Source organism: Dipodomys merriami, unplaced genomic scaffold, assembly GCF_024711535.1.
Source record: "Dipodomys merriami isolate MVZ:Mamm:240054 unplaced genomic scaffold, mDipMer1.0.p SCAF_6, whole genome shotgun sequence".
In the NCBI taxonomy this organism is placed as follows: Eukaryota; Metazoa; Chordata; class Mammalia; order Rodentia; family Heteromyidae; genus Dipodomys; species Dipodomys merriami.
The window spans coordinates 64,276,945-64,290,467 of record NW_027206179.1 but is presented as its reverse complement, the minus strand read 5'-3'; the positions used below and the strand labels follow the sequence as shown (position 1 = coordinate 64,290,467).

At 36.6% G+C, this 13,523-nt stretch overlaps 1 protein-coding gene across 1 annotated transcript in view; it reads right to left on the bottom strand.

Annotated features, from left to right (window-relative positions):
- Ubl3 (ubiquitin like 3) overlaps positions 1 to 13,523 on the bottom strand; it is a 57,728-nt gene that overhangs the window by 8,677 nt on the left and 35,528 nt on the right. The window contains exon 2 of the mRNA XM_070003037.1: positions 1,840 to 1,948. Within this exon, the coding sequence (XP_069859138.1) occupies positions 1,840 to 1,948 (109 nt within the window). The remainder of the gene's footprint in view (positions 1 to 1,839; positions 1,949 to 13,523) is intronic.

Sequence of the window (13,523 nt, the reverse complement as noted above, 5' to 3'; positions counted from 1 at the left end):
ACACCACAGCAGCTATGGACTCCACTCTCAAATTGTAAGAATAATCTATTGTGTACTATCTACTCACTGTTCTTAGGTACTTAAAAAATGCCTTTCATACTATTAGTTATTAACCTTGTCTTGATATAAAAAAAAACAAAACCCAAAGCTCCCAGCTTTTCTGAAGTTCCTTCTAAGCTATATGACCTTTAGCTTCAGTTCCTTCTCGATTTAGACACCAACTCATTTGTCATCAATAGGAAGAAAAATGAGTGTTACATAAATCAGTGTTTCTTAGACTGGGAACTACAAACCTATACAGACACCTTCTAAGAATCTAAAAGTCCTCTTCAGGATTTTTCAAATTGTTTTAATTATAATGGTCATCTAGAAGAGATCTGCAAGATAATTAAAATAATAAAATGATAGCCAAGTGTAGCTTTGGGATGTTAGTGTCCAAACATACATTAGGTTGATAACTACACTGGTGACAAGCAGTCGGTACTGTAGCTTTTAAGAGGTTAGTGAAAAAAGAACAGGGGCTGATCGTATGTAGTGACCTATTCTAAGAGAAGACTTGAGTGAGAATTGGGACAGTATAAGAATAAAGGTTTGTGGCAAGTCTGCAGAACCATGGGTCTACCACTCTTAACACTATTCAAGGTGCCAGTGAGTCGGTTTTACCAAAAGCATATCATCTGGCACATTAATGTCATTATTTTTTTTTTAATTTCGGCATTATTTGCATTTTCTTTCTACATCCACTTTAGTTTTGTGTTTCTCAGAACCAAGTTTAATTCATTTTGTTTCTATATTTTAAAATGTGCATTATAATAAAAAAAAATTTTAAATCAGAACTCAGGAATCTATAAGAATTCCCTTTCTCTATAAAGAGGTTCCCAGTAACCTAAGAGTCATTATGTATATACATTGTATTTTGTTGTTGTTGAAATAAGTCTTGTCCTTTTAAAGTTCAAATTGCTCCTGCTAATAAAATTAAATGCCAAGTAATCTCAGTTTCTAGGAAGGCCTGAGGCAGGATTTCAATGTTAAGGCATCTGTGTAACTTAGCAAGACTTTATTTCAAAAGAAAATTGTCATATGGCTGAGGATGTAGTTCAGTGGAGTGGCCTAGCATGTATGAGATTCTGGGTTTCAATTCCTAGTATTGGAAAACAAAAACAAAACAAAAATGTAAAGGAATGGTTGAAAACATGCTATCCCTATGGTATATAACACAGGAAAGGGTCTTGAGGACAACTGGACAAGTTTAAGTAAGAACATGAACTAAAGACTCATTTAAGGAGGCAATACAGAGTCTCACTAGAAAGGAAAGCAGCAGAGGAAGGAAGGGATACCAATAAAAAATTGTCTATTACATGTAGTGGCTTGAAAAGGCACAGCATAACTGACCTTGTTCAGGGAAGACATGGAGTAATGTAAGTTAGGTTAACTATGTTACAGCTAAAATTTAAATATGTCATGCTAGAGAAGACCAATGGGAATGGATTATAATCTGGTCAAGGTAGCTTTTCTTTCCTTTTATTTTGTTTTAGCAAAAATAATTTCATTGATATGAAATTATTATGTATTAAGCCAATTTGTGTTTTTCCTTTTCAAAACTATTTTTTAGCGCTACGGCAAAAGCAAGGACTTTGCTCACCTAGCTCCTTTGCTGCTTTGAATGACAAAGCTGAGAAACAAAATCTAGGGGAAGTTCCTTTTAAATCCGGCTCTCATAACCTCAGTTACTTTTATTCTTTTTCATTTTACATACTTACAACTTATACAAAATGTTTGCAAAACAGGTATGGCACAAAGAATTTACAATGTTCGTTGATGGGAGAAAACACCACTCACCCATTGGCCAGTTGTCATACACATGCTTTGCAATGTCAGAAGCAGAATCATTAGGAGAAAACAGGAACTCTTTTGTTTTTCCGCTCACCAGGATGAGGCGCAAATTAATCTGAAAAAAGACAATGGTTTTCTTAATATAAAAACTTTAAGAATGGCTTTCATAAAACTTTTCATTAAAGTAAATTATTACCAGTACCATTTGTTTTTTTGGTTTGTTTTTTTAAATTTACTTAACATGCTAGGAGGGTGGCTCAGTGGTAGAGTGCTTGCCTTGCATGCATGAGGCCCTGGGTTCAATTCCTCAGCACCACATAGGCAGAAAAAGCAGGAAGTGGTGCTGTGGCGTAAGTGGTAGTGCGCTAGACTTGAGCTGAAGAGCTGAGGGATGGTACCCAGACCCCATGACCGACAAAAAAAAAAATTACTTAAATTCTATTAACTTTATTTAAAAGAAGGAATAGGAATTTGGCATATACCTTTATTTCCTATTTAATGTGTGTGGCAGATATATTTACCATAATAAGTGAATAAAACCAAAATTCTTTATATTTAATTACAAGTTCTATAGGCTATCGATATTACTCTAAAAAACTAAATAAAACCTAATAAAATGTTGGTCTTGTATTCCTTATCACTAAACAGATAAAATAGTTTAGGATCCACTGGACAGATATTTCTAAGTCAATATTTATTTGCTTATACGATACCAAATATTGCCCAAAATGTTCTTTAAAATGTTTATCTGCCATAATTAACTTGGTGTTATTTTTTAAATAACCATATACATTCATTTCCCACAAGTAACAGAAATGCAAGCATTGTTTTCAATAGTTTTGAGTCCCTGCTAAGACTAATAAAGACCTTTCTTTAGTTGAGTCTGCTCCAGATCTGATTCTTGGGAGTAGGCAACATAACTTACACACAAAGAACAGAAACTTAACACACAGAACAGAACTGCTTTATACAAAGAACAGAAACTGCTGCTGTACAAGTTTGACTTATGCTAAGTCCCAGGTTACTCTAACACTCCTCTTCAGTTACTATGGCTATACATTTTTTTCTCACTAAAAATCCCAGAAAAGCTTTAGTATACTAGCACCTACTATGAACACACTGCTACCCACTACGGCATCATCAATATGATAGTCACTGATTTTACTATCTTGGCCATGGCAAGACCATTCCTGGCCATCAACACTTTAAAAATACTGAATTCTATAAAACATCTCCTCTTGAAAATACATGTGCACAAACAATTCAGAATGCAACAGATTCTTGATTTGATGGGGGAAGAGTTGGATTTTACATTAGAACCTGTACTCCTAACAGTATGAACACTTCCAAAATCCTTCTCAATTTATCAGAAATTTCTTTATGCTTTGAAATACGACATCAAAGGGCTTAATTTAGAAACAGAAATGATAAAAATCACTCTGCTTTCAAGAAGTAAAGCTTAAGCATAACAAATCCAAAAATCTAGAACTTTTAAAAAGTACATTTCAATATTTTGGATCTTTGAATTAAGGATGCTCAACATGTAAACTCTGTGCAAATATTCCAATATCTGCAGAATTTCAAAATTTGAAATATTTCTGGCTTCAACCATTTCAGATAGGGGTTATGTATAGCATGCAGAAAGTTTGTGTCCTATTTTAAAAGTTCAAATAGTAATTGGAAAAACTATTAAATTGTTAAGAAGCACTCCTAATTTTCCTACAGAAAATAAGGAATCAAGATTTTTCTTTAACTTTTTATTATCTTCCAGTAGTTGTACAAAAACGTTCCTATTCTACGAAACAGTATATGAATACAAGATACAAGGTGTCTAACAACATTGTCACCCATCACTCCTAACCCATCCCCCCTTCTCTCACTTTTCTTTTTAAATTGAGATTAGGTGTTTACATAAATTTTACATATTTCACAGTACTGTGGAATAGTGATACTTAATGTCACAAACACATTTTAGCCTTCACAAGGAAAATGGTCATTATCATGATCTATAAAGTCTGTGAATTCTATGAGCTTTGACAATACAACTATTTCTTCCACATCAGGTGATGTTTTACATTTCTTTCTTTTGGCTTAGTATAAGCTGTTCCCTCTTTCCCTCTCATTCCTCCCTTCCCATTGCTGTCTTTGGGTTGCTTAGTTCATTTTCTTCTATGTCCAGTACAGCTGATGGACCCCTTTGTTGTATGTTGTTCTGTTTCCCACTTATTCTTTGTCCTCCTCCTAGCTTCCCTCCATTGCGTGTATCCATGTCTGTCTGTCTGTCTATCTGTCTGTCTGTCTATCTATCTATCTATCTATCTATCTATCTATCTATCTATCTATCTATCTATCTATCTATACCATATATATATATATATATATATATATATATATACAGTCAAGAACATGGAGTCATTTAACAATGATACAACAAAATGAATGGCTGTCTTTTGTTTCTCTCGAGTTCTGTTTGTCATATCTCCCTGTATTTTGGCTTTAGCATCCACATATCAGGGAGACCGTGTGCCGTTTGACTCTTTGTTCTTGGCTTACCTTGCTCAAAATAATTTGCTCTAGTTCCATCCAATTCCCTGCAAATGCCATTATTTTGTCCTTTCTAATGGCTACATCATAAGGAATCAAGATTTTTCAAGGAAGAAAAGTAACATCTGCAATACTGGTGAATCTTAGTTTTTATATATTATTATTAATCAATAGCAATAGATGTATATCGTATTCAGAATTTGTATGGAATCTTTTAATGGTGACAAACTACTATATAAGGTTCTCCAGTTGTTAATGCTCATGAAACTATATCCCTTCAGTCATAAGTGTTAAACCAGAAAAACTATAATTCTAGAATCATGTAAATGCTATTAGCCTATTATTTCATGGAATCACTTAAGTTTAAAATTAATTCCAAATAGGCTTTTATTCAAATTAATAACTAGGGGTTGGAGGTGTGGCTCAGATGGTAGAGCATCAGCCAATGAGCAAAAGCATCAGTTACCAAGTTCAAGTCCTAGTCTTGGACCCCTCCCTGAAAAAAACCGTTTATCAAGTGAAAAGAGAGTCAATCTGAAAGCGGAAACCAAAGCATACTTTTGATTATCCTTGAAGTCTAAAAATATGGAAATGTAAAAATAAGTTATGGTATGTCTTTACCCAGGAAATCTATGGAGCTGTTAAATGACATAAATGCTGATGTATTTGATATGGAAAGCTGTTTACAACAAATTTAAGTGAAAAATAACTGGCTATAAAACAGTATTGCAAAAAAACGAAAGAACATACATTGACTTGCTATGGATTGGCTTAGGTCCTCTTAAATTCCTATACTGAAGACCTAACTTCCCAAAATACCTGGAGACAGGTACAGGGTCTTCAGGAGGTAAGTAGGTTAAATGAGGCCCTAAGAATAGGGTTGTAAGTTTGGGAAAGCTCTCTCTTCTTTGTCTGTTACTCTCTCTTCTATACTTTCCTTTTTAAGCATGCATTTCCCTATTTCATGATGTTTCTAACTACCAATGTTGTTTTTTTAAAAAAAAATATTGTATTTCACCATTACAACTTGTACATCTCATTGTTGCAATAATGTTGAAAAACGAACTTTACAACTTTGGCGGGGGGGGGGGGAGGCAGGAGGGGTAAGGGGGAGATATGAAGGGATGGGAAGGGAAACAAAGGAGGAGGCAACAATGCTTGATAAGAAATGTACTCATTACCTTGCCCATGTAATTGTAACCCCTCTGTATGGTATTTTCACAATAAAAAAATTTTAAAAAATATTGTAAAGGTGATATACAGAGAGGCTACAGTTACATAAGTCAGGTAGTGAGTGCATTTCTTTTTGAACAATGTCATCCCCTCCCTCATTTTCTCCAGACTATTAATGTTTTGATAGACAATCAAAACAACTTAAATGCATGAGGTCCTGGGTTCAACACCCAGCACCAAATTAAAAATAACAATAAAAACTATTGATTATTATTTGAGTTTCTTTGGTTTTTAGGAAGCAAGTGCCAACTGGAAAAGAAAGAGACAAGATTCAAAACCTGACTTTAGTGACTGGGCTCTGTATCAAATGAGCATTCTAACATGTAGAAAGAGTGAATAATATTTTCCTGATAGTACTGGGGATATAGAGGCATTAACAGGAAAGTACCTCAGTCTTCAACTTTTTGGGCTCTGGATCTCTACTGTCAGCAACATGCCACAGTTAATTATTTAGAAAGGCAATTTGGAAAAACAAAATTAATTCGGAGCTACCATATTAGCATCTATTGGGCCTAGTTTTTAAGTAAAGATTATGACCAGGTTATGTTTTAGAAGATTAATAGCTTGTTCTTGTCTTGGTCCTTTATGCATCTAAGAACAAACATTCCTATAATAAAAGTATGATTCTACCCCAGTCTGGAGCCAAATATATCAGTGAAGGAAAACACTGAATTTCTATAATTTCCTATAGAACAAACTTTAAAGCAATTACCCAGAAAAACATCTGGATATACAGGCTAGTCAATACTGAATTGTTCCTATATTATAGTAATAATCTTCTCAGGCTTATTTGAGATGTCAATTATAAGTTCTCTCAGTATTGTAGGACAATTTCTATAAATGTTAACTCTTTAAAATAGCATTAATTATTATTTTAATAGTTACTAATGGAATTTTTTTAATTTTGTGAAGCCAAATTAAGTCTCTAAACACTATACCTCCTAAGATTCTTCTTTTTATGGGAGGGGAAGGGATGATGGGAACGACCAAGGGTCTTTTGGGGATAGCACCCATGCTAGTCAAACAACGTCCTCAATGTAGTCTCTTGGACTTTTCTGCCTGGACTGGCTTGGGCTGTGATCCTCAGATCTCAGCCTCCTGAGCAGATACAATTACAGGTATGAGCCACTGGTACCCAGCTTCAACACATTTTTTGAGACAGGGTCTCCCCAGGCTGACCTTGAACTTAGAATTCTTCTGCCTCTGCCTCCTGAGTGTTGGGATTACAGTTCTGTACTACCATGCACCACCAAGACTCTTTATAGTTTGAAATGTTATATACATTTGTGCATATACTTCTTTTAAAAAACAACCCTACTACTCAAGATGACTTGGATGGAACTCAGACAGAGATCTTAATATGTAATAAAATTGTCAGGAAATATCTACTTCATTTGTACAAATGAAGTAGTTAGCTAATAATTATTTTTGAGGCAAAACAGCACTGTATGTGAAGTAGAACTGCACGATAATTTCCTGCAAGGCCTAAGGAACAAGTAGTACTCTTCAATGCATATAAATTTCAAGTTAAAAGCTTGTTTCACAGAATGAATTGTTTTAAATTGGTCAGGATGGAAAAAGTGAGGGGATGGAAAGGAGAATGGAAGATAGAACTGACTGGGACGGCCTCTGGAAATAAAAGACAATTATAGAGATAGACAATGCCCTTTAAGAAGAACTATGACTGTTTTCTACCAAGGGACCAACATGTTGATTAGAAAAAGAATTCTCGCTTCTTCTATGAGTGTCTAGGAGAGACAATGGTGAGGAGTGCTGGGGTTTTCTCTTTCCTATGGGAAAAGGATCAGCAGAAGCACATTGCCTTCTTTGCTAAGTTACAATAACCATTAAGTCATGTGGGAAAGGTGCTAACCTTCTTTACAAATCACTTTTAAAAAGCCCTCAACTTATCCATCCCAAGGGAATTATGCTGAGTGAAAAAAACAAAACAAAACAAAGCCACTCCCCTAAAGTTTTCTTACTGTATGATTCCACTTACAACACTCTTTAAATGATAAATTATAGGGATAGACAACAGATCAGTGGTAGCCAGGTATTAGGAAATGGTTAAGAGGAGGAGGAGGAGGTACTGTACCTATGCTACGGTGCAAGAGGGATCCTTGTGATGGGACTGCTCTGCATCAGAACTAAATACATATACACATGTGAATCTACTAAATACTACTAGAAGGTTTATGTATGCTTGAGAGGAGGTGGCATAAATAAATCCCCCAAAACCTAATCATGCTGGGTGAAATACTTAAACTAGGTCTTTGAAAGGTTAGACAAGTGTTTCAAGGGAGAACTGGAGAAGCCAAGAAAGTATTCCTATTCCCCACAGGAATGGGGCAGCAATTACACCTGTGAAGAACAATGCTTGATAAGAAATGTACTCATTTCCTTGCTCATGTAATTGTAACCCCTCTGTATGGTATTTTCACAATACAAAACTTAGTAAAATAAAAAAAAAAAAAAGAAAGAAAACTGGGCTGGGAAGGTGGCTCAGTGGTAGACCACTTGCCTTGCATGCATGAGGCCCTTGGTTCGATTCCTCAGCACCACTTAAGCAGAAAAAAAAAGCCGGAAGTGGCCCCGTGGCTCAAATGGTAGAGTACTAGCCTTGAGCTGAAGAGCTGAGGGACAGCACCCGGGCCCAGAGTTCAGGCCCCACGACTGGACCCCCCCCCAAAAAAGAAAAAAAAAGATAACAGATCTTCACCTATAACCCCTATATATATGAATTCGTGTCTGCAAATTTACTCATATTCAGTGGACTAAGAAACAATTACAAGTAAGAGTTTTTATAAAGTACACTGAGACTGACTAAATTAATTGAAGCTCTAGGATCTTTTTCTATGTTCCTTTAGCACTTAACGTGGGGTACATTGTCATACATACTAAATACTAAAATCAGTGGAATACCTTATTTTTAATTGCAAAAACTTTACATATACTAGTTAGAAGATAAAAAAAAATATCAGAGTTAGGGATGGTAATCTCAGCAGCTCAGAGGCTGTTGAAGCAGGAAAATTGAAAGGTTGAAACAAGGGCAATGAATGAAGCAAGTTCAAGGTCATACTAGTCCTTAAAGTAATACCTTATGTGAAACCAGGTGCTGGGGTCACACCTGTAATCCTAGCTACTCAGGAGACTGAGTCTAAGGATCAGGATTTGAAACCAACCTGGGCAGGAAATTTCATAAGACTTTTTTTTTTTGTCAATTGTGGGGCTTGAACTCTGGGCCTGGGTGCTGTCCCTCAGCTCTTCAGATCAAGGCTAGCACTCTACTACTTGAGCCACAGAGCCACTTCCAGTTTTCTGGTGGTCTATTGGAGATAAGAGTCTCATGGACTTTCCTGCCCGGGTTGGCTTTGAACTGCGATCCTCAGATCTCAGCCTCCTGAGTAGCTAGGTTTGAGCCACAGGCTCATAAGACTCTTATCTCCAATTAACCAGAAAAAGCTACAAGTATAGACAGGTGGCTCAAGTGGGAAAGTGCCAGCCAACCAAGAATTCTCAGGCCCTGAGTTCAAGTCCCAGTACTGGCATCAAAAGATAGGAAGGGAAAGAGGTGGGGGAGGGAGGGACGGAGGGAAGATAAATGAGAGGATGAGAAGGAGGAAGGGAGGAAGGGAGAAAGGGAGAAAGGGAGGGAGGGAGAGAGAGCAAGAGAAATGCTATGTAAAAAATCAAAAATCAAGAAGTCAAAAGCAAGATCAGAGAAGTTTCTAAGCTTAAATTCCCAAATAAACTTTTATATTTCATTTATTTGGAATGTGAGCTTCCAAAAATATGTTCCAAGGCAATATTCATTTTTTCTGAATTATATGAATCACCTTTATTTAACTATTCATTTAATAAACATTTTAAAAAGTTGCGTGAATAAGCTGCTATAAAGATAAATGAACAGGGATGGGAATGTGGCTTAGTGGTAGAGTGCTTGCCTAGCATGCATGAAGCCCTGGGTTCAATTCCTCAGTTCCACATAAACAGAAAAAGCTGGAAGTGGCACTGTGGTTCAAATGGTAGAGTGCTAGCCTTGAGCTTTTAAAAGAAGCTCAGGACTATAGACCCATTTTTTTGATGAACATCAATGCAAATCTTCTCAACAAAATTTTGGCCAATCGACTTCAACAATTCATCCAAAAAATTCATACACCATGATCAAACAGGATTCATTTCAGGGATGCAAAGCTGGTTCAACATATGCAAATCAATTAATATACTTCATCACATCAACAAGAGCAAGGATAAGAACCACATGGTTATCTCAATAGATGTAGAAAAACCATGACAAGATCCAACACCCCTTTATGATGAAGGCTCCAGAAAATCTAGGAATCCATGGAACATTCCTCAATACAATAAAGGCTGTATATTGATTGACAAACCTACAGCCATGCAGAAGCTCTGCAGCTTCATGCAATCAAAATAGGAATGGCCAATATATACACCAAGAAATGTTCAACCTCTCTAGCCATAAAAGAAATGCAAATCAAAACAACACTGAGATACCACTTCACCCTAGTTAGAATGGCTATAATCAAGAACTCTAATAACAACAGATGCTGGAGGAGATGTGGACAGAAGGGAACCTTACTGCATTGTTGGTGGGAGTGTAAACTTGTTCAACCACTTTGGAAAGCAGTATGGAGGTTCCTCAAAAGACTCCACATAGAGCTCCCCTATGACCCAGCAATCCCACTTTGGGGCATTTACCCCAATGATCACAAACAAGACCATACTAAAGTTGCCAGCACAACTATGTTTATTGTAGCATTATTTACCATAGCTAAGATATGGAACCAACCCAGATGCCCCTCAATAGATGAATGGATCAAGAAAATGTGGTATATATACATAATGGAATTCTATGCTTCCATCAGAAAGAATGGCATTGCCCCATTTGTTAGGAAATGGAAAGACTTGGAAAAAATTATATTAAGTGAAGTAAGCCAGGCCCAAAGAAACATAGGTCCCATGGTTTCCCTATTTGCAATAGCTAGTATATGTCTGAGTCAAGCAGAAAAGGTCAGATAAGATGATGTTAGGAGAAATGAACCCCAAGATAAGGACACAAGTGGTTTTTTCTTCCTTGCTATTGTTTCTAACGTATTTAAAAGGTGATTTTTGTTGTTGTTGTTGCTTTGTATGTCCCTCCCCCATGGTATAATCCCTGTTTTCACTGTATTTGATGTTGGTATAATTTGTGGAGGGGAAGGGAAAAAACAAACTTTACAACTTTGGCAGGGGGAGCAGGATATAGTCGTGGAGATGAGAGGGCAGGATGGTAGGGGAAAAACAAAGGAGGAGGCAACAATGCTTGATAAAAAATGTACTTATTACCTTGCTCATGTAATTGTAACCCCTCTGTATGGTATTTTCACAATAAAAAAATTTATTTAAAAATTTTTTAAAAAAGAAGCTCAGGGATGGTGCCCAGATCCTGAGTTCAAACCCCCACCAAAAAAAAGGGGGGGGTAAGTGAATAACAGAAAATTAGCCTATTTGCTTTCTGTGTACATTATTTTCTTATCAGAGAAGAAACAAAGAAAGCTTTTTTTAAAAATAAAATTTTGCTTTTTTTTCCAGGCTAGCCTGGACCATATTCCTCCTATCGATGCACATAGCTGTGATGACAGGCCAATTTTTATTCACTGAGTTGGGGGTCTGAGGATTAGTTGCTCAGGCCTGATCCTCTAGATCTCCTGAGTAAATATAATTAAAGGCATGAACTATACCATGCTGTAAGTGCATTTTAGAATCACAGTATGTATTTCAAAACTTAGTCAGTGAATATCACAATTATTATACACACACATATTGGGGGGCATACACATAGACGATATTGAAAAAATAGAAAAGCAAAAAGGGTTGGTGACATAGCCTAAGTGGTAGGGCATCTGCCTAGCAAGCTCAAGGCCTTGAATTCAAACTCCAAAACCACAAAAAAGAAAACAACAACAAAAACCAAACGAGATCAAGGGATATTCCTTTTAAAACTGCATAAAGGATAAAAACCAGCTGCTTTAATCTAATTTCAGTATACCTGGAAACATTTATTTTTCTATATATACTGTAAATTCAATAACAAATTTGAGGGAAACCAAAGCATCCACTCTGAAAAACTGGATTTGAATCTAGGGAAACCTTTGTTCTTTTTTTTTTTTTGGGTCCGGTCGTGGGGCCTGAACTCTGGGCCTGGGCGCTGTCCCTCAACCCTTCAGCTCAAGGCTAGCGCTCTACCACTTGAGCCACAGCACCACTTTCCGGCTTTTTTCTTTTTTGCCTATGTGGTGCTGAGGAATCGAACCCAGGGCCTCATGCATGCAAGGCAAGCGCTCTACCACTGAGCCACCTTCCCAGCCCCGAAACCTTTGTTCTAAAGAGAGAAATTGTATGTTTTTATGGCTCACTAAAGGGAAAACAGCTTCATTTAGGACACTTGTTCCTGTGAACCAGGCAGTATCTTTACTATCTAGTAGACTAGAGAAAGGGAGCTAGCAAAGGCAAAGCAATAAAAAAGGAGTTTTCCTATATATTCATAACCTATTTTATGAACCTCATAAAGAAGACAATTCTCTTTCCTCTTTCTACCTCCCATCAGTGGAAATATAATCGGAGAGGTTTGTTTTTGTTTTTTGCTAAGATATCTGGAATCACAGGGAAGAAAACAAATATTGATTACCAATTACACACCATAAGTTTTCCTCTGAATAGGTCTAGCATGTGTCATATATCAACACCTATTATATAGTACTTTCTCTTCTCTGTCATCTAGTTGTGCCAATAAATCCAAGTATGACAAGGGATGAATCTTCTGGATGTCTCTACTGAAAACTATCTTGTCTTTGTACCATTCTTTGGAGTCTTGCACAATATTCCCTTTGAAGCTGGTGTCTGACCTTTGTCTTGAGGTTCATTCCCAGATTTTCTCTCACCTACATGTTCTATGCTATTATCAGATTCCCAAGACTCCTTTACATTCTGTGCTTTTCACAACCTTTCTCAGCATTCACTAGAGAATAACATTTAGAGCTGAAGGAGTCTCAGAATTTACTCAGCTCACACACAGGAAATGACTAGGAAAAGCAGGCCCTGGTAGTTGGTGACAAAACACAATAAAGAATCCAGGTTTTTCTCTTGTAGGTAGGAGCCTGTTCCAACATATTTCAATGGAGCCCAAACATCCACCCATCATTAGAATGTTTAGATTATTCTAACATTTAATTCTTGAATTTTCCAAATAGCTACTTCAGAAGGGCTTGCTTTTTCTCTTAAGGGTCCACATGAATTTGGAGACAATACTCCTTAATCTGCTACACATAACCAAAACCATTCCTACATTTCGCTGAGCCATAGAACTTCTGCAGATAGGTGGAGGGAATAATGAAGAATCGCTGCTTAATGGATCTAACGTTTCAGTTTTGCAAGATGAAAAGAGTCCTAGAGATGGTGGTGGTGATGGTTGCAGAACACTAAAAATATACTTAATATCACTGAACAGTAAAAACAAAAAAAATCACCAAATGGAACTGTAAATTTTTAATGAGCCACATTTTTTTTGTATTTTGTGTATTTTACCACATGCTAAAGGGAAAAGGAGATCTGGAATGTTTGAGACTGATACCTCTCAAGACCAAACACTTGGATGTATTATGCTACTAGGGCTGGATGTTACAGAAAATATAAAATGATCAAAACACATAGTAGTTTTGGACTTGCTAGAAGGCATTCATTCAACCATCTCAGAAGGAGTGGGGGGGGCATAAGTAGGTCACTGAAATTCAGGTTTGTTTACCGATTTTTCAGACAATAAATATACTAACGTGAAAGTGACTTCTACTTTTTCGTAAAGCATTAATACCCTGATATAGTGTTATATCTTTAAAAAACTTGAAATATGCAGAGTG